The sequence below is a fragment of the Belonocnema kinseyi genome, chromosome 7 (assembly GCF_010883055.1).
Source record: "Belonocnema kinseyi isolate 2016_QV_RU_SX_M_011 chromosome 7, B_treatae_v1, whole genome shotgun sequence".
Classification (NCBI taxonomy): Eukaryota; Metazoa; Arthropoda; class Insecta; order Hymenoptera; family Cynipidae; genus Belonocnema; species Belonocnema kinseyi.
The window spans coordinates 113,424,712-113,452,601 of record NC_046663.1 but is presented as its reverse complement, the minus strand read 5'-3'; the positions used below and the strand labels follow the sequence as shown (position 1 = coordinate 113,452,601).

General features: G+C 33.9%; 1 protein-coding gene across 2 annotated transcripts; it reads right to left on the bottom strand.

Annotated features, from left to right (window-relative positions):
* Window positions 1-8,080: 8,080 nt before the first annotated feature.
* LOC117176046 (dual specificity protein kinase CLK2) lies at window positions 8,081-26,578 on the bottom strand. Of its 2 annotated transcripts, XM_033366039.1 has the most exons (9): window positions 24,974-26,572; window positions 18,103-18,181; window positions 13,825-13,891; window positions 11,500-11,613; window positions 11,240-11,330; window positions 11,009-11,179; window positions 10,413-10,542; window positions 9,986-10,236; window positions 8,081-9,772 (listed from the first exon to the last, which is right to left on the bottom strand). In XM_033366039.1, the coding sequence occupies exons 1-9, from the start codon at window positions 26,090-26,092 to the stop codon at window positions 9,560-9,562; spliced, it is 2,235 nt and encodes a 744-aa protein (XP_033221930.1). In that variant the 5' UTR covers window positions 26,093-26,572; the 3' UTR covers window positions 8,081-9,559. The 2 variants fall into 2 exon arrangements, with proteins under 2 accessions (XP_033221930.1, XP_033221929.1); XM_033366038.1 differs by having other exon boundaries at window positions 11,009-11,330; window positions 24,974-26,578.
* Window positions 26,579-27,890: the final 1,312 nt, after the last annotated feature.

Below are 27,890 nucleotides of genomic sequence, written 5' to 3'. Positions count from 1 at the left end.
ATAAAAGATGTAAAAAAATATATTTCAACAATCAATTCCAACGGCATCAGCCGGTAACGTTGTACACGAAAATACGAACTATCTAGAGCCTTGTCTAGTGGCCCCCAAGTTTCGTATTTTCGCGTACAACGTTACCGGCTGATGCCGTTGGAATTGATTGTTGAAATATATTTTTTTACATCTTTTATTATTAATATTTGTACTTAAACGTAGTTTTCTTTCGGCTCTTGCATTTCTCAAAGTATGAGACCGATATTTTATGTATAAAAAAAGTTCGGACGTTCAAAAAATGTTGAGGTTTAGAAAAAAGATGAAATAATTTTCAGTGAAGTTCCTACCAAAATGCAGTACCTAAGCGTACTTTATTGTACTCTAATGCATTTCCCAAAGTTTCAACTCGATATTTTATTTACAAAAAAAGTTCTTAGGTTAAAAAAAACATTCAGGGAACTGAAAAAGTGTGGTCGGTAATATAGGTATTTAGCTGTGTCACATGCCCTTAAGGCCATGTGACGAGAGGGTCACGTGACCAAACCTGGTCTTCGATTTGAGAAAAATCTTGTTTGAAGAAAATACCAGTGGAAGTTTTCTTTCCCAACTTACGTTCACACGGAATGAGATATCGTGTTAAAAATTTGGCACGATAAATAGAAAACATGCAAGAATTTGTCTCTGATCCTAAATAATTAGAATAGTGAAAAAAGTTTTTTTTTTTAATTTCTACTTTGCAGAAATACCGACCATGCTGTCATCAAACCCTGCAAGAAATTTGCAATGTTATCAATGGGCTAGTTATGAGGTTTATATTTATCAAAGTGGGACAAAACAACAAAAATCGCTCACGAACATTATGCACCAATTATGCAAAAACTAATGTTTGCACTTGAAATGCAAATAAACATATTTGGTCTGACATACTAGGCAGTCTGATAAATCCCTGAAAAATGAAACACGGAGACGTTTTTTTGACCAAAGTCGGTTTTCCTTTTCAACATACTCTCCTTTTAGGTCGATACAGCGAGTCCAACGATTTTCTAACTTTTTGATACCGTCCGCAAAGTACTCGATCGGAAGGTCTCCAAAATACGCCTCAGTTTCAGCTATGAACTCCTCATTTGAGTTAAAACGCTTACCGGTGAGCCATCTCTTCAGATTAGGGAACAAGTAATAGTCGCCGGGGGCCAGGTCTGATGAATACGGTAGCTGAGGAACCAATTCGAAGCCGATTTCATGCAATTTTGCTTGTGCAACTAAGCATGAATGAACAGGCGCATTGTCATGATGATAAAGCGGTTTTTTCTTCCTCAAATGCGGTCGTTTTTCGGCGATTTCGATTTTCAATCGATCCAATAATGATGAACAGTATGCTCCGGTTATGGTTTTACCTTTTTCAAGATAGTCCACGAATATTATGCCATGTACATCCCAAAATACGGAGGCCATAACCTTTCTGACCCATTGTTGCGTTTTTGTACGCTTCGGAGCACTTTGGCCCGGTGGAACCCACTTTTTTGCCTGTTGCGTTGACTCAGGAGTGTAGTAGTGGTTCCAGGGTTTCATCCATGGTTATGAATCGGCGCAAAAACTCGGTCGGCTTATGCGAAAATCATGCCAAATTCTGCTAGGAAGTTGTCACACGAATTCGTTTTTGGTCCACTGTGAGCAAACGCGGCACCTATCGCGCGCAGAGCTTCTTCATGCCCAAAACTGAATGCACGATATTGCCCACACGTTCCAATGATATGCCTACAGCATTAGCTATCTCTCTCAATTTCACTTTGGGATCATTCAACATCATATTATGGATTTTTTCGACATTTTCTGGTGTAGTGACGTCTTTTGGGCGCCCAGATCGTTCAGCATCAACTGTGCTCGTACGGCCACAACGAAACTCGGTAAACCACTTATGAATCGTTCCGATCGACGGTACAGAGTCCGGGTAATACTTATCCAGCTTGGCCTTGGTCTCGGATATTGTTTTCTTGCGAAGATAGTAGTGTTTGATTAAAACTCGAAAGTCAGATTTTTCCATATTAAAAAAAAGCTCGGAGGTTAGTCGCTTCTCAGTGCTGTAACTTGTAAATGCGTAAACATAAATGGCTGAAGTTTTGACAGGCGTCATTTGAAGGATCAAGCTCGACGAAAATGGTTCACATTAGTGAATACTAATGCCATCTCTTAGAATTTTCAGGTACTTATCAGGCTGCCTAGTACGTAGCAGTCTGGTATCAGCTGTGTTAAAGCAGCACTAGCACAGCGAGTAGACAACTTCAAACTTCTGGGGGTCTGTGGGTAAGACAGATTGCATGATTACCGTCAGAGAAAGTTAAAAGTCAAACTTCTGCTGTAAAACTTAAATGTGTCCGTCGATAATCATTATTTGCATAAATAAACTTTTTTCTTCCTCCAACTCTTTGCAAGGCCACAAACGATCCTTTAATATTTATTAACATTTCCCGAAAAACATTTCCGCGTTATTTGAACTTTTATTTTTCAATATGGGTGAAAAAATATTGATCTTAGGGCTGACTTGATCAGCTGTTACACTCATCACATGGCCTTAAAATAAAATTACTAAGATGACCAAAAATGAATTAAGAACAATTAATTACTGCACTGATAAATGTTATATCATACATTTTTTAATAACTTGAAGTAGACCTAGATTACAAGAAAGTGACACAATATTCGCTAAATATATAAATAATATGTTTAGTTTGTTGTCTAGATTCTAGAAATTTAAACAAATTTTCTGTTATGCTTACTGTGACTAATTAATTATTGTATAAATATTATAAAATATATAATATTGTATACAAATAATCAAATCATATTTATACTATTAAAACTAATATTTTTTGATTAAAACTTCTTATTACCTTTTTATTAACATTTTTAAACATTTAAAATACTAAATTAAAGAAAATTTTTTTTCTTACACCGGAATTAATCATGTTTTTAGCATGGAAATCGCATTATTTTTTGATCGGTTACTCCAAAATTCTAATTTAGAATTAAGAAATTACTTTTGATGCGTTTTCCAATCATTATTAATCATAAGTGTTAAATCTGAATATTTATATCATTCAAACTCAGCGCGCAAACAGTGACCAATCGGGTTGTCGGCGCGACGCAAGCGCAGCTTACAAAGTTCCCAAGATTGGGGATGCCGGCGTTGCTACCTAACCAAATCTTCGTTTTCAGATTCAGTATTCAGTTGACAGTTCAGTTGTTCAGTCTTCTCAGTGCTGGTCTCTTAGAGTGGTCTCACGGCCACTCAGTTTCCGTTCTCGCGAAGCTAGCATTGAGCACCCTTGCTCGTAACGCTGAGAAAATATAAACAGGAGACGAGATGGCGAGGAGCGGATTTTACCTTCTTTTTGTTTTGTTAATTTCAGACTTAAGAGGAATACTTAAGAAACCACGGGGGGATAGGAATTTCGATCCATCACCTAATTGATGTAATATTTCTAGCCTATTCTGACGATATGGTGATCCTTGCCAACTCGCAAGCTGATCTTCAATTTAAAATAAATCTGGTTGAGGAATATTGAACATGTAAATTTTTTTCAAGTAAATGAATCTAAATCAAAAGCTGTAATATTTCACAGAGGTCGCCCGCGAAGTTACTGTTTCTTTTTTGCTGGGGTTCAGCTTTAATTCGTTGAAGAGTATCTCCACTTAGGTTCTGTTTTTAAGTTCGGGTCTTTCCTTAAAGAGACTACCAAGAAAATGAATTCAGTAAATGTTTAAAGAAATTTTTTTCTGTGAAATCTGATGCTAGATGCACTCAAGACACGTTTTTCGAAGTGTCACATTGAATGTATACTGTCTTGTGCTTCAATCGAAGTTCTTAAATCTTCCGTCTTATACGTCAAATTATGTTTTGCTACTTGAATCTGATAAGACTAAAATAATTGGCTTTTGATATTTTTTAGACAGCTCTAGGTGGGCAATGGTGGACAAAAGATATCCCGCAAGGTGGTTAAAGAAATGAAATTCCTTATACTCTAGGAGACAGGGGTAGACCTGTATGCCGTCGTAGGTCCTGTCGATTTCGATGTTGCATCTGATGTAGAATTTTCCGCTGATTCCGAAAATCGAGGGTATTTCTTCGAGGAATGGATCAATTTTGAGACAATCACATTTGAATTTTTTTCTAATTAATCAAGTTGACCGCTTACAATTTTACGATTTTTACTATTTTTCTTTCGCGGTCGCCTGGTGTATATGTTTACGAACGAAAAGTTCCTGAGTCAGATTTCGATTACTTTAATTGTTAATGCACCAATTTCTACGCAAATATTAATCCGACGACAAACAGTTTGAAACAGAAGTATTACTACTTGGCCAGGCGGAACTTTGTTTAAAATGTAAGTTTTCAATAAAAGTGAAACATTTTGAAAATTCGACGATAATATAGGTGAAAAAAATCTATGCAAGGTATAAAGTGTCGTTTTTCTCGAAAAGAGTTGATTTTATTGAAAAATATCAAGGTACAAAACTTACTATTTTTGCTGCGCTCTATAAATTTATCTGAAGCTCTGCATTCAAATTAATTTATTTATCAAGTTAATGCAAATCCTTAAATGCAACAAAAAGTGGGTTAATAGTATGAAAAGGCAAAAAAATATTGGTTTTCTAAAATTACGGAAAAAACAATTATTGTATAAACTAGGAGCAATTATAAATTGAGTCTCGATGTCAGCTTCTAACTGAAGTAGAAAGTTGTAATTAAGCTTAATAATTTCCATACATTTTTATGAATTAAATGGCTATATTAACAACTTTGTAACATGTATACTTTGTTTGTTACAGCACATTCTTTTTTTAAGTAAAAAGTAGGTCGAATTTATTACAGTATTTTAGCACCCCTTTCGAACGTGCATGATACGGCAATAAACGACCCAAAAGTTTTTCAACTGCCAAAGGCGTCGGGCCGTAGACAAACCATTCAAGCCAAGACAGGGGCCCACAAAATGGTTTGTCTACGCCCCGACGCCTTTGGCAGTGGGAAAACTTTCGGGCCGTTTATTGCCGTATCATGTACTTTCAAAAGGGGTGCTGAAATACTGTAATAAATTCTACCTATTTTTTACTTTAAAAAAGAAAGCGCCGTAACAAATAAAGTATAGATGTTACAAAGTTGTTAATACAGCCATTTAATTCATAAAAATGTATGGAAATTATTGAGCTTAATTACAACTTTCTACTTCAGTTAGAAGTTGACATCGAGACTCAATTTATAATTGCTCCTAGTTTATACAATAATTGTTTTTTCCGTAATTTTAAAAAACCAATATTTTTTTGCCTTTTCATACTATTAGCCCAATTTTTGTTGCATTTAAGGATTTGCATTAACTTGGTAAATAAATAAATTTGAATGCAGAGTTTCAGATAAATTTACAGTGCGCAATCAAAATAGTAAGTTTTGTACCTTGATATTTTTCAATAAAATCAACTCTTCGCGAAAAACGACACTTTATACCTTGTATAGATTTTTTTCATCTATATTGTCGTCAAATTTTCGAAATCTTTCACTCGTATTGAAAACTTACATATTAAAAAAAGTTCCGTCTGGCCAAGTAGAAATACTTCTGTTTCGAACTGTTTGTCGTCGGATTAATATTTACGTAGAAATTAGTGCATTTCAATTCCCCTTACATTTTCTCTTTGATTGTTAATTTTCTGTTTAACAATTAAAGTAATCAAAATTTGGCTGAGGAACTTTTTGTTCTTAAACATATACACCAGACGAGCCCGAAAGAAAAAAAATAAAAATCATAAAATTGTAAGCGGGCTACTTGATTATTTAAAAAAATTTTTAATGCGATTATCTCAAAATTGACCCATTTCTCGAATAAACACCTTCGATTTTCGGAATCAGCGGAAAATTCTACACAAGATGCAACATCAAAATCGACAGGATCTATGACGGCATACAGGTCTATCCCTGGCTCCTAGTGTTAGCAGATAAGCATTCTAGTGGTGTAAAGTTTAATTGGGTTTTGCAATTAAAGGAGTTATTCTGCGCGTGTAACTGTTCATTTCTGACCGGAACTAGATGTAATAGCCTTGCAAAAGAATAAAGAGACAATCTTGCATAATTATTTAGTCCTTTTAAAGTGCTCAAATAACGGTAAAGTACTAGGATCTGGCAGTCTACAGGTGTTTCTACACTTGTCCTTATAGTAACAGACAGACATTCAACTTAATCTTACTTTCCGTATCCCTTTTTATGTCACAATCATAATTCGTTGGGTTCTACGAAGGGTAGACTATCTTTTCGTTACCGTTAAGAATGAGGCGAACTTCATTTTGTATGAAATTTATTAAACACGCAGAAGTGCTAAAACCAATAAAAATCATTTTAAATTTCTTGTCTTGAAAGTTATAGGTACCTAAATTACATTATAAATTGTAATACAAAATGTTGGACTTTTGAGTTCCTCGGAAATGTTTCGAAAAATAATACGTTATTTATTCCTCCTGAAAACAAAGCAAAATGAAGTTAGCCTAATTCTTAACGGGAACAAAAATATAGCCTATTGTTCGTAGAACCCATCGAATTACTGAGCTGAGCTTAGCTCAGGCTTCTGGGTTCAATTTGAGCTTACATTCGTATCGGTAAGTTTAAATTTACGTATGAGCCATCGAGAAACTGTCGGATATGCAATCTCGGGGATAGAGAAGATTTGTTTCATATCTTGGCTACTTGTGCTGCGTAAGCGGATTTTAGATCTTCCACTTTTCAGCAATCTCCAACTGTTACATCCAGTGGCCAATAGTGAACTCTCTGCAAGAACTCCGCAAATCAGCCTTATTTATGTCTCAAATTTAGCGTCTTACAATATTTGTAATGGAGTCTTAGGTCTGAACATGTCACCCTCTATTAAATGTCTTATAGAAACATCGAAATGGACAAAAGGATATATAGACCCATATAGAAATTTCATAAATTCTATATGCCTCTACATGGTTCTATATATCCTTTTGTCCATTTGTATAAGTTTCTATAAGGCATTTAATAGAGGGCACTGTATGAGTTACAATATTGTTTTAATGCGTATCTGACAAAGAATTTTTAGATTAATTTAGAAATGATACAATTTAAAACAGGTGAGTTTTTCTGTTTTTCAATATCGCCGAACCTTCACTAAAAATTCTTAGTTTCATTAATATTCTTGTAACGTAAACGTACCAGCAATCGTGATGCCAATTTTCTTGCCTTTTATTTAATTTTAATGAATGTAATTTCCATTTGCTGTTATAAAATGCTAAAAATAAGTGGGTTTCATCATTAAATCTTACTTTAAAAATATTTTTAAAACATTCAAATAAGGACCAAGTTTCAAAATGACCGAGACCGTCGCGATTGCAGGAACATTTACCTTAAATGACAAAAAAATGAAAGCAAATATACATTATAAGAATCGACATTTTATATTGATTTCACCAACATATCTGAAATTAAAGACTAATTAAAACTGATGACTAAACAATAATTATAATTTTTATAAACAGTTGTTTTTCATTAATTTATTAAAATGTAGGATTGTTCGCTTACTCTTCAAGTATTAACTCCTTTACGTCTTTTTTTAGTTACAATATATTATGAGAAGCCGGAATACATCGTAGAGAGAATATTGCACCAAATTTTAAATTTCCTAAAAAATAACATAAAAATTGGAATATTGTTCTTTTTAAGTATGCTGTTTTAGTTTAATTAAAAATCGGCAAAAAGTTACAGCGAATTATCATCTTTTGATAAGACGTCTCACTTTCTACCAAGGGCACACGGAAGAAAGATATTCTTAAAAATTGCAGAAAAAAACGTATGGATTACGCTCAGCGAAACTTCAAGCAATAATATTATTATAATTAAGAAAATTGAAAGTGGTTTAATCAAATAACCTTGATTACAATGAATTAAGTAATGATTTTGGCAGAAAACATTGAAATTGGTAATTTTTCTCCTTTTGTAGGTACCCTTGTTGAAAATTTCCTAATAAAAAAAGTTGGAAAGCACTATTTCAGTTAAAGGATTAAAAATTTTGGTTATATCTAATATTACACGTAATTCTCTTAAATCGCATTGACTGACCTCCTTTATTTGCATGATTCAATTACAGGCACTTAAAACAAAAAAATAATAATTTAAAAAATCCTTTTTCCAGCACTCGTGATTTTGCACTCAAGTTAAAATACTACAGTACTCTTGACAGTTTCAGTATCGTGTTTCTTGTGATCGGGAAAGTACAAAACGCGTCCGTGATGTGTACTTAATTAAAACGATTAAAAAAACTAACGCTCGATTTTACACAATCAGGCTATACTTAATTCATGTCTAAAAATCGACATTTTTGAAAAGCGTGTCGATGACTTAAAATTTGTTTGCAATCACGTGTATGGAAATTTCAATGTTCTATACATTGCAAATAAAGATGCAATCTTATCGTTATTTAAAAGAAATGTATTTATTGTTATTGAAAAACAGTATTTTCTGCGCCGAGACATTTTTTATTTCTAGAAGTTTTATGTGAGTTGGAGAGCAAGTAGTATACAAGAACTAATAAAGAGGCACAAAGGAAGAAGGAAGGAGAAACATCGCACATTACACAAAAACTACTTTAACGTGAAGTTGCAAAATAGGTACATCAATATACCCGATCCATATTTACAGGACACAAGCTACGCTTCTCAATGAGCACCAACTCATCACCGAACTAATTTCACGTGTGCGATGGACATCCTTAAAAAATTTCTAAGAAACATAAAATTTCTTCTGTTTATTCTTGCCCGGGAAAAAGAAAATAAAAAACGGAGGTTCTAGCTTCCTTACGAAAATTCGATCTCGTCATCAACGGCAAGTCATTCGTACAATCAAAACACTTGAAACACAAATTATTTTCACACAATAAATTCATGTGCTCTCGTCGTTAGTGCAACGACAATCACTTTCACTCACTCCACTTTTCACTCGTACCTAAAGAATTCTAATTTAACATTATCTACGCGTAAATGTATCCATTTGGCGCCAGCATTGAACAACGCGGGCGCGGTCATCGACTTCTTCAACGAGCAAATTACCACGCGATCTTTTAATTCGCCTTTCGACTTGTAACATTGTAATAAAATTAGGGGATAAAATGTACAGAGCAGCGATATAAAATGTCTATAATTCATGGGACTCGGTTTCGCTTTACCGAGCAGACACGTGGATGGCGGCGTGCGCCGAAGCTTTGAGACCCCTAACACATTAAGTAAATAAATCTTGAGAGATAGTAAAATCCATTTAGGCTTCGAAGAACTCGAAAAAAAAATACAAAAGTTCGAGAAGGGGTCCACGGTTCTCTTTGAAACGTCGATTGTCTCTGGATTCACACGTTGGCAAATCAATCGATTTCGAGGAATCCTGGAAACGTTGTCATCGAATTTTAAAGTTGGGCGTCTCGTATGATCGATTGATACCAATCGAGAGATCGTTTGACGAACAAGAGAACCAGACTTTCGGCTTGAGAGTGTCTGCTTGATACGGAGGTTGGTCCCTGTCCTAGCTTCATCGAGAGAGCGAATGGGACCGTTCGTGGGACTGCTGGGAGTCTCCAGCGGCCCTTGGATCTGGAAATCTCTGCGACGTAGGCAATGCATCGAAAAAGGGATGAGTCAAAGCGTCCTTTAGGGTTATTCGTTGGGATGGATCGTAGTTTAGCATTTGTTGTACTAAGTCGAAAAGCTGCTTGTGATCTTCATCTTCTGATAATAGATAGCGCTGGAAGAAAGCAAAGGATTTTTCTTTATACTGATTTGATTACATTTTATTCCAGAAATTAGAAAGTACCAAACTTAAGAAAAAAAAAATAGAAAAAAACAGTTTGCCCAGAATGAAAATGACAAAAGCTAATTTTTATAGCTCATTTTGGCAAAACTGAATAAAATAAATATTTTCAAATTTCGAATGAAAATTCCATTAATAGATACTCACGTGCAGTGGTTTGCAGTTGTCTCTGACGTATCTGCCAGCTGAGCTCTTGTCATCCCATTTCAATTTTCCATGGTAAAAATATTTGGTCTTGGTTTTGCGAGCCATATTATGGGGAATTGAACCAAGAATACGCTCCATCATTGCTAGATGCTCGCGATTATCATGTGTTTGGAATAAAGTAATGCCCAGATAAAGTTCAAAGAGAATGCAACCGATGGACCAAACATCACATGGTTGAGACCATCCCAATTCTATTCGAAATTAAAAAAAAAGAGAAGGAAATAGTTATTTTCGGAAGCTATTCCGAAGAGAACAGAAACATCAAGCTGCAATTAAATTAGCTGCATTAAATAGTATTAGAGCCTACATCAAGTTTAATTGAATCTTAACGACTTTTAATTGAACTGCTTCCTCTATTTTTACTCACCTAAAATTACTTCGGGTGCTCTGTAATGCCTTGTGCTGACAATTGTGCTATGATGCTCGTGATCGAAAGTAGCACTGCCGAAGTCAATGAGTTTAATATCCGTTCGCTTCACACGTCGCACCTCTTTCCGCTGCAAAAAATGGGAGTTTCCGTGAAAAATATAGTAGATGGAGGTCGAAAAATTGACACATCAACCGGATTTTTGACAAACTTAAAAAAATTTCCACCGATTTCTATTTTCACAATAAGGTCCCCTGCGAATTCCTAATTTCTTTTTAAATTCTGTCAAAAATCTGTGATGTATTTCACTCAAAAGAATATTATCTAAGGTCTCTTGATGTGCAGCAACGACAGCGTCGCGAATTTGGAACTACTGGGAAGATATATGAATTGCAATGAAAAACTAAGGAAGAAAAGCACCACCTTAATTCTTAATATAACATTACTGAGAGAAATGAATTAATATTTACTGCTTTCTCTTATCAATATTTATCTAATATAATATTATTTCGAGCTACCACCCATTAGTACGATGTTGCATAATGCTGTCTTCAAGTATCTTAATTTCCTGAGTATGTACTGATAAAAAAATTAACCTTTTTGCCATTGCTGATCATCTCATAATCGGAGTCAACGAAGAGAATATTTTCCGGCTTGAGATCGGTGTGGGTGAGTTTATTGTCATGAAGAAACTTCACCGAGTAGCAGAGCTGGTACCCTATATGCCTGACCTGGTCCAGCGGATACGGCTGATAATTGTTATTTCTCTGCAAGGACGAATTTCCAGTAGAATTGGATCTTCCATCGTTCGATTCAGCAGTACTCACCAAGAAATCAAACACGCTTAGACCCAGCATTTCGAAGGCGATGCACATGTGTCCACGGTAGTTGAACCAGTCCAACATCTTGACGCACAAACTGAAAAAATAAAACACCACAGTGAGCAAGAATCTCTAAAGCTAAAAAGAAAACAAAAACTCGCATAGCGGCTTCAAAGCATTTGACGCCGAGCCATAAACTTTTCAAATTCGTTTGCCGCAGTCCATCGACCGGCTTTAGTAGATTCAACGTGGATTAAAATACTAACTGGTGACCCTCCGGATCTTTCGACGAGATCTTTTCCAGAGCGTTGATCTCCAGCTTGGCAGCCTCTCGATACTTTTCCACATTTTTGATGATCTTGAGTGCCATCACGTGATCCCTGTGTAACGAAAAAAGCTATTAATTGTATATATTTAAATTCTGGGTCTACGAAATTGAAGTTGTCGAGAAATAATTTAAACCTTATTTAAAAACATTTTATTTAAAAGAGTTAATGCTCAAGAATTTAACCATCGAATCTGAATTGCAAAGAAATCAGGCATTAAGTTATTGCAATTCGACGGTTATATTGTGGAGATGTAATGGCCTAGGATGACCCCAAAAATGCAGTAGCAACATTTTTTTCGAAATTAGTTTGCTCCCACCAAGAAATTCATTCAAAACCCTAAAAAAATGTGCGTTCTAAATTTTTAATTAATTACACCTCCCGTAAACTTGAAATTCTAAGTTAAATTTACATTTTGAAAAATGTACACGAATGCAAAATCTATCACTTTCTCCGTTTTTGTCGAAATATCTCGTCTACCCAGGAAACCTTCTGTGCAACCTTTTTTCAAAGTCACAAAAATTAGTGCAAAGTAAAAATTCAAATTTTCGCAATTTACAAAATAGCCGTCTACAAAAATGACGAGTTTTGATTATCCTCATAGGTCCGCCGTTTTCAAAATTTAGAAAATTTTAGTTTCTTTACAATACTTTCAAGGTGACCACTGACTGAAAATATGAGAAATGATCGGAAATTCTTCGAGACCAGGAAACCCCGAAAAATGATAGTAAATTTAATTTCTGAGCAGGAATGCTTAATTCGTATAATTATTTTTAAAGACTTATACAATTAATTTAAATGTCTCATAATAGCATACGAATTAATGTAAGAAACTTGTACAGTAAATATTAATTTTTATGAAGATATTAGTAAACTAGGGCACAAAATGAACCGAATCCCCTCCATTTGATCCATTGTTTTCCCCTCTCATCCGAAGCCGCCGCGCGGCGTAAGTTCTCGTAAAGCTCATGTTAAATCTTTTTTTTACCCTAGTTCGAGTGTGATTTGAAGCAGTTTAAATTTTAAACACGAATTGTAAAATCTTTTCATTTTCAAGGCTTGAATTTTACGATTTTTACTTTTAGCTCTCTAAATTTCCAATTGTTTCATTATTCGGAATGTTCATAATTTAAAATTCAAAAATTTGGAATGTTTACAATTTCTATTTGAACCCTTCTAGACATTACAAATTTATTTCAAATTGAAAACATTAATAATAGAAATGTTCGTATTTTGAACTCTTGCAAACTGAGTAATTTCAAATTCAATCCCCTGATAATACATAGCCACTCAATTTTTTATACATTTAACCCTTAACTGGTACTATGGGTAAAAAATACCATAACAAATTTTTGAGCTCGAATTAACCGTACTAAATTCATTAAAATAGACCCTGCGTCATTTAGCTCACATTAAACTAATTGCTATAAGACCGATTCCACGTTAAACAACAAATCTTAAACTACATTAAGTAATTATTTTGTTCAAAAATATTCAATACCGGGTGCGCAAAACAAGCAAGAACACATAGAGTGAAAAACACCCGGTCGTTCAATTTACGTAATAAAAAGGAGTCGTACTATTTTAATATGTAGAATTTTTAGTTCCCTTCATGTGAAATTGATTAATTTTTTTAGCTTCTACTTTGGAATTGCACAATTTTCATTTATTTGTTTATTTAACGATTGTTTAATTATTAAATTGTTAAATTTTGAATGCTTCAAATTATTGCAAAGCGCAGAAAAAACGGAGTTTTAAACGAAGATTGTGATCCTCGGTGAATTTCAACAAAATCTGAGAAAGATTGTGAATTTTTTATTTTTGCACATCAAGAACATTATGCTCATGTAAATCGAAGGGGCTAAATATTAACATATTTGGCTCAAATTTGGAACGTATAATTTTTTTTCTTCATTGTAAGGAAATTAAAGGGTGAGCGCAAACGAATTTTGAATATGAAAAAAGGGAATACGAGAAGGCGCGCGTGCATTGAACGAGCTATACGCCAAAATCTAAATAATTATAGCGCAAAACATATTTTGGTCGCTTTAACGAGTGAAATATCGGTGGCAAATTTAATTCTTTGCGGAGTATGATGCGCGCGTCGAAACAAAGTGCAAGGTCATCCTATTATTGTGACTGCTGTTTAAGTTATGACAGTCTTTAGCTATTTCTGATCCGGGTCGAGTGGGTGATACTAGTTTCTATTAGCGCAATCGAATGCGGCTTGTATACATACGTGTTGGTAAGGGTGCGTGCACTTACATTAACATGTCCTTAACCTTGACAACTTTTCCAAAAGTACCCTCTCCTAGGGTGGCCAGTACTTTATCTGTAATTCAAAATTTAAGGTAAATAAGAGATATGGATGGGCCTCGCACAGGTAAAGCCTCTTCGATTTTGACAAGATTATTTTTTTGAAATGCCTAACCGATTGGCAATTGACAGAGACTCCATCAGCGCTCGGCCAGGAGAACACAATTAAAATTAGAGTAAAGTGACTCGTCCGGGTATTCATCTCGGATTTTGAATTTCACAAGATTTGATTTTCATTCATGAATACTTTTATTTATCAAGGTTGGAAGTTTAATCATCAGTAATTGAATTTCAAGGCATTAAAAGTCAGAACATTGCTTTATATTGAATATATCAATGAACCTATTTTTGTGATTTATTGATGTTTTCTTCGTTGACTTGTCTTAATTGAAATTAATTGCAACTTAATAGCACAAAAACACCCATTCAAAATAAAAATTCATAAGAAAAGTAGTCATACAATGATGACGTTTGAATAAAAGTTGCCAAAAAGTTGACACCTTATTGCGAAAAGGAATAATTTAAATTTACAATTTATATTTTAAAATCTATTTACGATCATAAATTTTGAACATTACAAACAAATTTTGCTGAAATAAACAAATCGTACTATTTGGTAGGATTAAAAAAATTTTCTTCCGACATTTTTTGAAGACGGTTCTTTAAGGAATGAATAATTTGCTTAATTAAATTATTCTGAATCAAAAACTTATCTTGCAAGGCTGATCTGCAGAATTGAACTGAAACTGAATTCAGAAGACTAGTTCTTTCCATCATTGAACAAGGGCGTTTGCCAAAATCCGAGATGACTTTCCGGGAATTTTGAGGGATTTTGTCGTTTTCTTTAAATCTTGTCAATCCTATACACGAAGCAATGCGACACGCAAGGCAACATTGGCTCTGTCCCGCTTCAACAAACATACTCATTGACTTTAAAATACGAAAAAGATAAAACCAAGAATCCAGAGCGAATGTATTTTCGTGTGAAAATGAAACGCCATTTCGAAAGAGGATCATCGATCAGTGTGTGAGAGAAAGAGAGAGAGAGCAAAGATTTTATCTTGACCGATGACGCCAGTCGAGATGACGTTTTTTTAAACTATTCTCTATCTTGAACTAGTTTTCTTTGATTTAATCGAAGAACGCGGTGTATGGAAAATTGTCAGCATCTGAAAAAAGGGAGTACGTGTCACAAGAGCGCGATGCGTTAATCCTGAATAATGAAAAATAATTTAGTAAAGTGATGCGTAGTGATCGAAAAACATCGACTGCGTGATATTCGCGGAGAGTCAATTGTGTAGGTATCGTGTCGCAGTACAATGCCTACAGACTTGAAAAAAACTAGTGAGTAGCGGTAAGGAGAGAAAGAAAGAAATGAGAGAGATAGAGGGGGTGGGGAGAAGTGGGAAACATAAATAAACAATGAGCTGAGAAACAAAGGAAGATAAGAAACAGAATGAAAAGGTGAGAAACTGAGGATATTGGTGGCCATTAAGATGAAAGATAAGAGAGAGATAAATGCATAATTAGCAGATGTGAAAGAAGATTGAAGTTAAAAGTAGTTTTAAAGGGGAAAGGAAGAAAAAGTAGGAATAAGTCCACGAAAACGAGAAATTTTATCAAATTTCATGAAATCATAATTTAAGCTTCTATCTAAGAAGTCATCTTTCTTTTTTCAAGTTAATAATTTCCATGAAAATATAAAATGGATTTTATATTAGCTGGCTATCTAGGCAATTTTAAATTTTTACATAAACCTGAAAACATTAGAAAATTAACCCAAATGTAAGAATCTTTAAAAGTTTAATCATTTAAGAAAAATCGCTGGAAACATCTGTGAGTACTATAAAAATCCAGGGAATTTCAGTTTTGAAAGTTAAATTTTTTAATTTAAAACTCCTCAACAAGTCAGCTTTCACTAGAATGCAGTTTCATAAATCACCTTCCAGTAAATTGCTAAAGCAAATTTTTGTCGAGTCAGTATTATTTGTTTCATAAAAAGTTTGAAAGCTTGATTTTTGGTCAAACTTTTTTTAATGCGAAACCAATTATGAAATTGAAACTAATGCTGCAATTAATGACAAAATGTTCCAAATTTATATGTAATTATGTATAAAATATTAATTTTTTTATTTTGAGAAACTAGATAAATATGAAGTTGTTTTGCGGAATTTTTAAAAATACATCTTATAGGATTGACAAGAGTTTTTGAACCTGCAGAAAAATCCTCTTAATTTTGATTTTTAAAAAATGATACCACAAAGTTTTCATTTTTTGTTTTCAGAATCTACTCAAAAGCATAGTAAAATATCTTTCATAATTATTTTCCCTATAAGAAAAATAATAGTATACAAATCAAAACTTTACAAAACCCTGCTCGCATTTATTTAAATACAAGATTTTCTCAACCAAATCCAACAAATCCAACTTTAAGCAAGAATAAGAAACATTTTTCAGACTTAGTCATTTAACATTTTATTTTTAATCATTGTTTTGAAACCCTAAATAGCTAAACTTTATACCGCGATATTCCACACATACAACAATACTTTTTCAATTATTTCGCACTGCTTTCACCAGAGTGTAAAGTATTATTCCTGTGCAGAGTTTAATTGTATTGTAACCCGTTTAGTTTTGGAAACAAAATTCAAATACTATGAAACTTTCCTTTAGATTCTGAAAAAAGAAAATTAAACTAAGTTTGTGTTTAGTTCTTGAAATGAAAACACAGTATGGAGAGACTCTTGTTTACTTAACGATACTAAAACACAACGAAAAAGAGATTTTCAACTTAAGAATCTAAACAAAATAAATCTTAAGTTTGATTCACTGAATAAAATGGAGGTTGAGAACCAATATCTGTACTTTCAAATATGGGGAAGGAACATAGTAACCTGGCTATTAATACAATATAGGTTGTGAAAACAAGAAATCAAAATTAAAAACATGACTATGTAAAATATTTTGGTTTTTAAGAAGCAAAATCTCATAGTGAAGATGTAGGATCGACATGCTAAAATTCGTATGTTCTATCTCGAGAGCGGCAAACTCAGAAACATTAAAAATCCCACATAAATTGTATTAGGAACACGAGTGAGCAGATAGAACTTTAGAATTAGTCCAGTCATCTGGTACTTTTAGATGGTAAATTCTGGAGCAGTTACTTTTTTTCTTTTAAATACTTCATTTGTGAGTGCATAATATGGGGTCAAGTTCTGTGAACAGGAGATTTTGACCCGTAACACGGAAATTTTTGTCAGAAAAGGTACAAAAATCACATTCCGTTGGATTGGTACTTTTCTGTGCATTTGAGAGGTAAAAGTGTTCTTATAAAAATTAAAGTAGATACAATTATACGTAAAAGTAAAAAAAAAAACGTTCTATCGCCAATAGTTTCGGAGTTACGGCCTTTCAAAAAAGCCCTTTGGCACCTTTCGCGCGTGCTAACTCGCGATCTATTATAGTTAGGATAATGATCTTTTTTTTGAAATTACAGGTATTCCGTCTACTTTAATTTATCTGTTGACCATTTTTAGATCTGGCCATCAGGATCCAAGCTACAGAGAAACAAAAAAACTTGATTTTTGGCAAAAATTTTGAAAACATCGGGGTTCCGAAACTATTGGTGATAGAACAACGTTCTTTTTTAGTTTTACGCAGAACTGTATCTACTTTAATTTTTATAAGAACACTTTTACCTCCCAAATGCACAGGAAAGCACCAATCCAATGGAATGTGATATTTTGCACGTTTTTCCAAAAAATGTCCGTGTTCCGGGATGAAATCCTGTTAACAGAAGAACCTGACCCCATATTATGCACCCACACAAGAGGAACTTTAGAGGAAAAAAATAACTGCCCCAAAAATTACCATCTTCGCCCTATTTTTCCGACCAGATGACTGGACTAAGTACGCAGGCTCCGAGATAAAATCTTACTATTTGATCAGGTCAATATAAATCCTCAAAGCCTACCTTTTCATTCAGTATTTTTGAATCATTCCTAGTTTTTAAAGTTTGAAAAGATAAATATAATTGTATCAAAGTCCAGTTTTTTATGGACTTGTTCCTAGATGAAATTAGAAAAAAAGTAAGAGAAGAGAAGAAATGAAACGAAACGAACATGTAAGTAAAGTGGGAAGTACCGCAGTCACCATTAGATCGATAGATGAATCGATCTCAGGCTTGCTTAAATCTACTACAATGAGTGTATTCACGTATTCACGAACATCTATTTGCCAGGACGTCGCCGGATTGGTAAATAAGGTGGCCGTCTTCGTCATCCTCGACGGAGGGTGGTCGTGGGCTCTATAGTCGGTAACGGATTTCAGTATCAATCATCACCAATTCGTTTCAGATTCCCACCAGTGGCCATGAGTGTGCGACACCGAGTGGGGAGCAGCACATGCGACGGCAGGTCCACAGCATCGCCGGTCCACGTCGAAGCAGGTCGTCGTTGTCGTCGTAGCCGCAGATTTCACCCGGTTGGAAGATGTCATTAGTCAAAGGTCGTCATCGTTGGTAGCGTAGCAGTCAAAGTCAATAGCGATCGACCAACAGCGTCCGGAGATCCGTCATCAGAAAATAATGGAATTTAATCAAATTAAATTAAAATAAATCAATTTAAATTGGATTTAATCCCAGGCAGAGATAAGCGGAAATACGGAAATGTGGAAGAACGTAGCAGTAAGAGGAGGAATAAAATTTCCACCAAAAGCGTCAAAGTCAGCGTTGTCGAAACCCGATCATCAGAGTGCCCAGGCGACCATTGACGACCAATCCATTGTTCCAAAATCCGTTCCATTCCATTCCATTACAACGGAGATGGTAACCCAACAATCAGAGAGAAAGGGGAGAGGGCAAAATGGTTTGCCAGTCAGAGAGTTGCGGTTACGAATTTACCATCGGTACAAAGCGCTCTTTTTATTTCATTATGTATCTTATATTGTATCTTAAATGATTAGATCTTATTTAGTCAAAGCAGTTGACTTAAGACAATAAACTACGTGTGGATATTATTGTAAAACAACAACAATGTATGGATATTATTAACGGAAATGCGTGCTAATGATGTTTAGTTAAGAAATGGCGTTAACGGTATCTCGATGTGAACAAGGCATGCAATTTTATTAAAGTTTCTTCGCTTGTGCGCGAAAAATTATGAATTGGAATGCGGAACCGAGCAGTTAAACCGAGCAAGCGATCACATCGCCGAAATGCTTTTTGTCCTATCTGAACTGTTTAACTGACTGCCGCTTTTCGTCTTTCTACTTTCAAATATGACTCTAAAATGCAAGAGAAATTGTTCACTATAAGCCACGATGACAAACGACTGGTCGTCACTGGATAATTTTTTGACTCGAGATTTACTTAATTTTTATTTTATTAACCATTCCCATAATTATATGGGTATTTTTATTGAAAATATAGAACGGCATAGAACGTCAGTGAATCTTCTATAATTTATTCTTCTTGAGTAATCATTATTCGATGCCAAATACTTCAAGACGAAACTTTCTTAACGAGAGTTCCTAGCCAACTTCAATGTTTAACAACGCGTTCCAAGTCATCGTGTTGAAATTGAACTTACATTTTTTTAAGAAATATATCTACGATGGCACAGGCGATAGACTTCAGTTTATATAAAACTGTGCGAAAAAGAATCACGTTCCTTTAACACTTTAAAGGAGCGTTCATAAATTAGGTGATCGGTTTTCGGCTAATTTTCGGAAATCGAAGTGATTTTTATAAAAAAAAAATAACCTTTTGCGATTTGAATTTTATATTAAAATGATAAATTTTTGCCCCACTCTTTTTCCATAAGAAACTGCTGATTTTAGAACAATATTTGAAAATTTGAATAACTTACTGAGATAAAAAGAAATACAAACCTTAATGAAAATGGCCAATATTTTGACAATAAATACATTTTGGCAGCTGGTCTCATTTTTATTTTAGTATCAAATTCTCATAGAATAAGTTTGAAATATTATTGAATAATTTTATACCAAAATATCTCAATTCTATTAAATATTTCTTTGGGACATGCAGAGAAATGTTGCATTCACGGCAAAGTTGACATTTTATTTACTTTTCTCTAGCTATAGGAATAATTCTTTAAAAAATTGCTTCAAGACGTTACAAATATTGGAACTTTTAACTTATTTCAATTAAAAAATTACAACTCTAAAGTGGAATTTTAGTGATTTCACTCCTGTTTGTTAACTTTAAAAGTAAAAATTACTGGAATTTATTCAACATTGAAAAGATCTAAATTTAAAAACAAACTAGTGCTGTGACTTTTTATAAAAGTTACGGCAAAATTTTATAAGCTATTCTGATTTTCTAGAGGATGAAGCATTTCCGGCGATGTGCAAGACTTGCTGGTACCGAATAAGACTCTGAATCATTTTTGATTGGATGCGCGCCGAAATATGCTTTTCGAAGGAAAAAAACTCTCACGTCAAACAAGGAATTATATTTTATTATTTCATTAAATAAGGGAAAGCAGAGAAGCAAATAGCGTTGGAGGATGTTGCCCACTTCTTCTAATTTTATTTTTTCGAGTAAAATAATAGTAAAGTACATTAAATTTATAATGAAAAATTTAGAATAAACTATTTTCGATTCGCTTTCTCTGTGAAGTGCACCTACCTGCTTAGCGTTTATTTTACAAGAGGAAATTGAATCTTTTTTTTGGTCACGCATCAACAACTTATGAGAAGTATTAAGTATATTAACTGAGATTAAAATCCACAAGGAATTCACCACTTTCATGATTCTAAAGAAAACCATCTGCATACACATTATTTGATTTAAGAAAGTAAAATTCTATTTTGTACAAATGTAATCTTGACATTCCAAAGGTTCTTATTTTTAACTTCCAATACCATCCATAAAGACTTCACAATTGTGTTTAAAACTAGGAACATTAGTACTGACTTAAATGGGTGGTTGATTTTATTGAAGCTGAAAATTCATAAATTGAAATCACCAAAAGCTAGGAAATAATTACAAAAACAAGTAGAATATGGTCAAGAATGTGAATTTGAAAACGAGTGTAGTCTTAACGAATTGAAAAGTATCAAATGTTATTACATCACAAATTGAACTATTTAAAATGGATTTAATTAGAAAGAATGTTTAAATTAATTTTACGCCATTAAAAGAAAAGAATCGCCAATTTCGAAAGGACAAAGCACATTAAAATGATCATCTTGTAAAACTTGGACTTGAGCAATTGTTCCATCAGATCTAGGCAACACCCTCAGCTGATTTAATTTTTACGAAGTGCCTTGACGCGTCGCAAAGGTCGACTACGATCATCGGCGAACACAGGGCTGCTTTGGTCGACAGTGGGATAGATCTGCAGTCGAACACTGCTTAATATAACGTCGAAATGGGGACACGTGACCTCATTAAGTCACGAGGGATATTATCTCGTTTGAAAGCAACAAGCGTTATGTGTAAACACGTATATGATTTTGCACGGATTTCAGTTTTCGCGATACTCGAGAACATAGGAAAATTTATTGAATTCCGCGACAATAAACAAGTGCTCATTTGTGGAGAAATGTGAGTGAAATAAAAGTTTCATTATAGCTGGCGAAAGCTAGCGCTAGCTTTATTTTTCATCTCAATAATTCGGAATTTAAAAATAAAAATAACAGTTGTTTTGACTTTGAAATAAGCAAACTTGCTGCTTTCTTTGATTAGTGAGATCATGTTGGAATCGAACTGACGATATGAAAAAGATTGAGGTTTTTATACTTTATAGGTACTATTTTTTAACCGTTTATCACAAAGTTTTCAATTTAATTTTAGAATGTTTTGGGGACGAAATATGTTGTTTTTATACGAAATTAGGCGATAAGTATTTTTTAGATTTGCAAAAAAAAAAAAAAAAACAAAAAACAAAACAAATGTTTCTAAAAAGTTGCGTGCATTTGAATTTTGTGCTTTGTTTAAAAAACCTCAATTTTTTCTTTAAACCTCTTTAACTTTTGATATAATTAAGATGTTTTTTTGTTTATTTATTTATTTAATTTATTTATTTATTTTAAAATAAATAAATTTATTTATTTAATTTAAATTTAAAAAATTTAATTTATTTAATTTAAATTTAAATAATAAGTTTATTTATTTAATTAAAAAAAAAAATTTTAATTAACAAAATAGCAGCGGGTTTTCGATGCTTGCTAAATAAATATTGTAGCCAGGAGAAATATTTTTCTTACTACCGAAAACATCTTTCATAGTTTAAAAGAAAAATTCAACAATCACATTTGTAGAAAAAAATGGCTCTACTCTCAAGAATGGTTTAGCCCGCATGATACTGATAAGATGCTTTTCTGGCATTAGTATAAATTTTTGAAAAATATTTAGAAGAATAAAAAAGGTGGGGTTTTCTAGAAAATATTATTTTCATGTTATCAAAATTTGAAGAAAATAATAAGACAGATTTTCTGTAAAACCTGGCTAAACCATTCTTGAGACCGGGACCATTTTTTCCCTACAAATTTAATTGTTGAATTGTTCTTGTAAACTATGCGAAATATCGCGAAAGAACAAGAGACATTTTTTATACAATTTTTCAGACGCTGAAACTTTTATCTTGACATTATTTTCGTATTTGCCATTGTTTCCAAGAAAAAATAGAAAATTCGATCGTAAGAAAGAATCATTCTCCTGGATACAAAAGTTATCTAGCAAGCATCGAACTTACAAGATATCTTGATTATTAAAGTAAAATAAAAAAACAAGTAAAAATGGGCAAAAAACGTAAAAGGTGGGTTTTTTTTTGAAAAAATCTATTTTTAATATTTTCAGAGAAACCGCTGCCATTTTGTTAATTTTAAATATTTTTTCAATTTTTCGTTGATGAACGCAATTAGAAACAAAAATAAAATTATAAATATCCTAATTATATAAAAACTCATACAGGTTTTAAGAAAATAATCGGTTTTATGAAAACAAAGCACAACATTCAAAAATACGCATAACTTTTTGAAATTTTTTTTTCAAAAAGAAAAAATATGCATCGCCTTATTTCCTCTAAAAACAATATATTTCGCCCCCAAAAGATTCGTCGATTTCAAGTGTAGGGCCCTGCCTCAAGTTCGTGCGTATTTTTCAATTTTTAACAACCCTTTTTCAGTCTTTTCACAAACAAGGCATCCATATGTTGTTGAAACGATGGCAATTGAAGATCGCGAATATATACTTTATTAACTGAATATACTGTTTTTTGTTTACATTTGAAGCGTTGAAAAATACGCATGAACTTATGGACTGACTGACCGCGTGCACGTTTTCTAAATTGTGAAATAATCGAATTTTTGTCCGCACGTTGAGATTCGAGCTTTAAATTAATTTGATTTTGATTTTTTTCCGCATAACTTTCACTCCTTATAAATTAATTTTGATTTTTTAGTCCCCATTAATACTTCTACACGGGCTTTTGGGTAACCTTGAAAAAAATAAGAAATAAAGAAACTGAAATATTGTAAGACCTCAGGGCTAAAAGTTGGTGTCATTTTTCGATCATCAGTTTTTTTGTTGTTCAAAATGCCTAAAAAATAATTCAAGTTTTACTAAACCTGATATTTATATCAAATCTGATTTGTAAAGAATTTGGTACTGGTTTCTATTAAATCAAAATGCCAATACGAAATATGTAATCAATTAAATTATTCCTTTCATGGGGACACCAACATTTTAATTCCGCTTTTATTTTAAACTAGTGTCAATAAAAAGAAATACCAAGAAAATCTGAGAACTAGTAATTGTTTTAGCATAAAATTTACACCAAAGTTTCTGTATAACCTTTTATAAGTTCTCAAAAATTTTCCAGATTTAAATGATAGAATTACTGCCTCGATTTGTGTGAGAGCAAGTGTCGTTTTTATAAAAAATGTAAATACAATCTTTAAAATATTTCCTTAACACGCACGGAGAAAATCCTGAAGCACTGAGTGCTTTTCTATACACGACTGGTTCGTTCATAGAAAAAAATTTCATACACTACTGGTTAATGTATAGACATGAGCCAGTAGTTTATCTGGAGTAACCAGTTGTTTAAGCTACATCAATATCAATAGAGCACTGGGTAGTGCGATCTACACTACGCATTGCTTCATGATACACGACTGAGTTGTGTGGGACTCGTACTCATTTCCTATCATTACTGACCGAAGCCGAATAAGAACGAACACGTTTAAATGAATTCAGATCGCGATTTGCATGCATTTTTGAATGACACGCGCTTATTTAAGGAGTAAGCTGCCAAAATAGTATAAAAATAAATAAGGTACTACATTTTTGATCAAAGAAATCAGTGCCATGAACAACATTCAGAGAAAAATTACTTATCTTAAACGTTTCAACGTCGTCTTTAATTGTGTGGCCCATGAATGTTTATACAAGTTCACAAAATGTCAACGCGATATTCTAATTTCTTTCTCAATTTCCGATCGGTTGACAGCTGTGGCTAAGTTACTTCTAATTCGGCTTCAGTCGATAATGATCGGAAACGCACGTGTATCGTATATGCCTCAAATATTTTAGACGTGAAAGAAAAAAAACTTAAATTCTTTTTATTGAAATACCCTGACTTTTGCAAATATTTTTTCAAAATCCCTGAATAATAATTGTCATTCAGGAACTTAGTTTGAAAACATACTGTCAATATTTATGTGAGTTAAAAATTCTTTGGTGTCTCCATGGAGATGGCATTTTCTTTTAGAGTACACTCCAAAAAGAAAATGCCACTACTTTTCTTTGAAACATTTTTTTTTCTTCATCTCGAAAAATTAGGTTTATTGAATAAAATTCCTTGTAAATATAGTAAATCTTTAAAAAGCAAATTTCCTTATTACAGAGTATAATATCATCCAGCTTCTATTCATCTTAAATAATGTATATTCAGTTAAAATAAATCCAAAACATATGCTGAATCAGATGCTGAAATGAAGTCTTTAAATCAAACTTGTTAAATTTCAGACTTGACGAAACTTTTCAACTCAGGAAAGGAATTGAAAAACAATTCACTGTATCATGCAGCGAGGCAAAATCGGCCAGATCACGTGTTCGACAACTTACAATCGGATTCGTCAAAGTTTCCGCGTCATTATTGCGAAGATTCGAGATTTTAATCTCGTTCTTGTCGAGGTTGTTCTTCTGATACTTGCTGGCAATTTTATCAGCAGCACTTAATTCCTGTTTCTCACTATCGTCCGTGAATTTACCGTACGCCTCATCCAAAGCAGCGTACTTCAAAATCAAACTCTGAATTTCCTTCCGCCTTGTTTCTCTTTCTCTAAGAACCGGATCAGTTTCTTCTTCCTCCTGAACGCCACTTACAGTCGGTGTCTTTTCAGGATCAAGCCTATCAAGTTCTTTCATAACAAATTCTTTTCTTTCTAATTCCCTTTTATCCAAACCTTTTTTATCCAATCCGTATTTATAAAAACCTTTTCTATCCGTTTCTTTCCTATCGAATTCCTTTCCCTTTGAACTAATAGCTTCACAATCCTCAGCTCTTCTCGATCTCAACCCAAGTGAAGTTCCTTCAATCTGTTCACTCTTTCCACTTCTATTCGGAAGTTTCACTTTCGTTCTTCTGGAATCGGCGTGACCAGATTTGTGCCTCCCATAATGTTTATAAGTCTCTGAATTACTCATTAAGTGTCTATCAGCTCGATGATAGCCTGGAGTTCTCTCCCTCCGAAGGTCCCTTCCAATATTTGAGGTACTGACGTAAGGATAAGCTTTTTCGCTAAGAAGAACACTCGCCCTGGGGCTTTTGACAACAGTCCTCTGAACAGAAGGTTCCAAAGTTTTCTCGTCTCGAAGATACGGACTCTCATCTCTTCGATGATGGTAGCTCTTATCCCTCTCTTGTCTACGGGGATGATCATCGTCCCTTTTTCTGTAACTGGTGTATCTATCGAGGATCTGCGCGTATTTATCCTCGAATCGACTCCTGGTGCTGTTATGACGACTGAGGACTGGAGTCTTCCTCGTGGAGATGGGGTCTGTACGCTCGGTTGTAGTCGAAGGACCTCTAACCCTGGTTGTTAGCCTCTGTAGGAGACTTGAACACGAATCGCTGAGCAATTGAGTCACACTCGTCGTAGACGATCTAGAATATCTATTTCGCCGAGGAGCGGAATCCGGACGAGTGGTTGACATGTTATCTTGTGGCGCAAATATAAACATAGGGTTATATTAAGGAAGCACTGTATTAAATACGACCCTTGTTGATCAATGACAAGGTCGAACGGAGGAGGAATCTTAAAAAAGTGAATTTAAACTGAAAATTTTAAGGCTTTGGAGGATTTGCTTTAACACCTTACAATTTAAACACTCTTCACCGAAAACCATCCCAGATTGATTCACCGCATTAAAAACTTTCTAAAACTTTAGATCTTCCCTTTTATCTGATTAAATTTAATTCTTCTTCTATTTTGAGATTTTAAATCACTAGATAGAGGAGCGACCTCGACCTCTCTCGTAACGTCGACAGGGACGCGCGCGAGGATTGAGGCACGGCCAAACCTCAGCATCGAAGAAGAGGATCACCGGTTTCCCGAGAAGAACCATTACGAGGACGCGAACATGCCGATCGCGCGAGAGACGCACTAAAGTCGTGGCTAGGACGAAGGAGACGAGAACCGCGAAAACCAAGACAACGGCGTCGACGTTGAAGCGAACGACGAGCCGATCGGTCCTCCCCGCCAAATACTCGTGGTACTAAAAATATCGGCTGCGATGTGCCCGCTCCAACGAATAATGCGTCCTCTCTCGCAACGTGTAAGAGAACAAGAGCATCGAGGAGAAAGAGAGAGAGAGATTGGCGACGAGAGAAAAATAGGGATGAAGAGAGAAACAGAGGAAGGAAGGCCGAAACTTACGTAAATTTTACTCTCCAAGACCAATGATCTTCTGAAGGGTAGAACTTTTTCATGGTCTAAATATTTACTAACTGGGAATATTTGAAACTTGCAAGCCTAAACAAAATATTTTAATAATAGAATTTAAAACCATGCAAAACTAAACAATTTCTAGAGAAATAAAACTCATGGGAAAATAAACGAATGTAAATTCAAATGTTTAGAATAGAAGAATTTTACACTTGAACAGGAAACGTTTAAAACAGTATGATTTTTTGATATAGAGTGGAATTGTAGCATTTTGGACAATTTTAAATTAAATCACATATTTAGATTTCTGTATTTTCAATATGGAAATACAAAAAATGGAACATTTTCAAGTTTATTCATCCATTCCACATTTCATAAGTAAAAAGAATTGGTAGAAATCGTTAATGCTCGACTTTCGACTTTTCCAGAACCAAATAATTGACCGAATTTAAAATAATCTTTTTTTTTACTTCTTTGGGATGCCAAACAACAAAGCGCTTACGCTACTCTAATGTTTAGATTTCAGATATTTTGAGAAATTTAACATTTTGAGCTGTTTAATGTAGAAATAGAACCTTCATAGACCATTGCAGAAGTGAATCCAGAATAAGTTTAGGCAAATAGTCAATTAGAAAAATATTTCTTGTTGTGAAAATTTTTGGTTGTGTGTAACGGATATCTTCCTACTGAAATATTTTTTTAAATGCTTTTCTCCTGAATATGAAATTGCACTTATACATATGAATATATATGACAAGTTTTCTAACTACTGACTTGCTTTATATATAAATGTATTCAAGAAGAATTTTGAAAGAAACCTAAGTGATTAAAACGTATGCATTACTGAACCAATGAGAAAATTGGCATCTTCACAAGAAAAACATTTACTGATAGAAAATATGTTTTACGCGATAAAAAAATTTCGCATGCGGCAGACAATATTTTGAAAAAGTGAATTCCCTCAATCTTCTGAAGTTCTCAAAAATAAGAATAAAATACTGAATCGAGCCAGTTTCCGCCATACTAAAAATAGAATTGAGTTCCTGTACAAACCAATGTCTTCTGGTATCATTGTTACTCCTTGGTTTACTTAG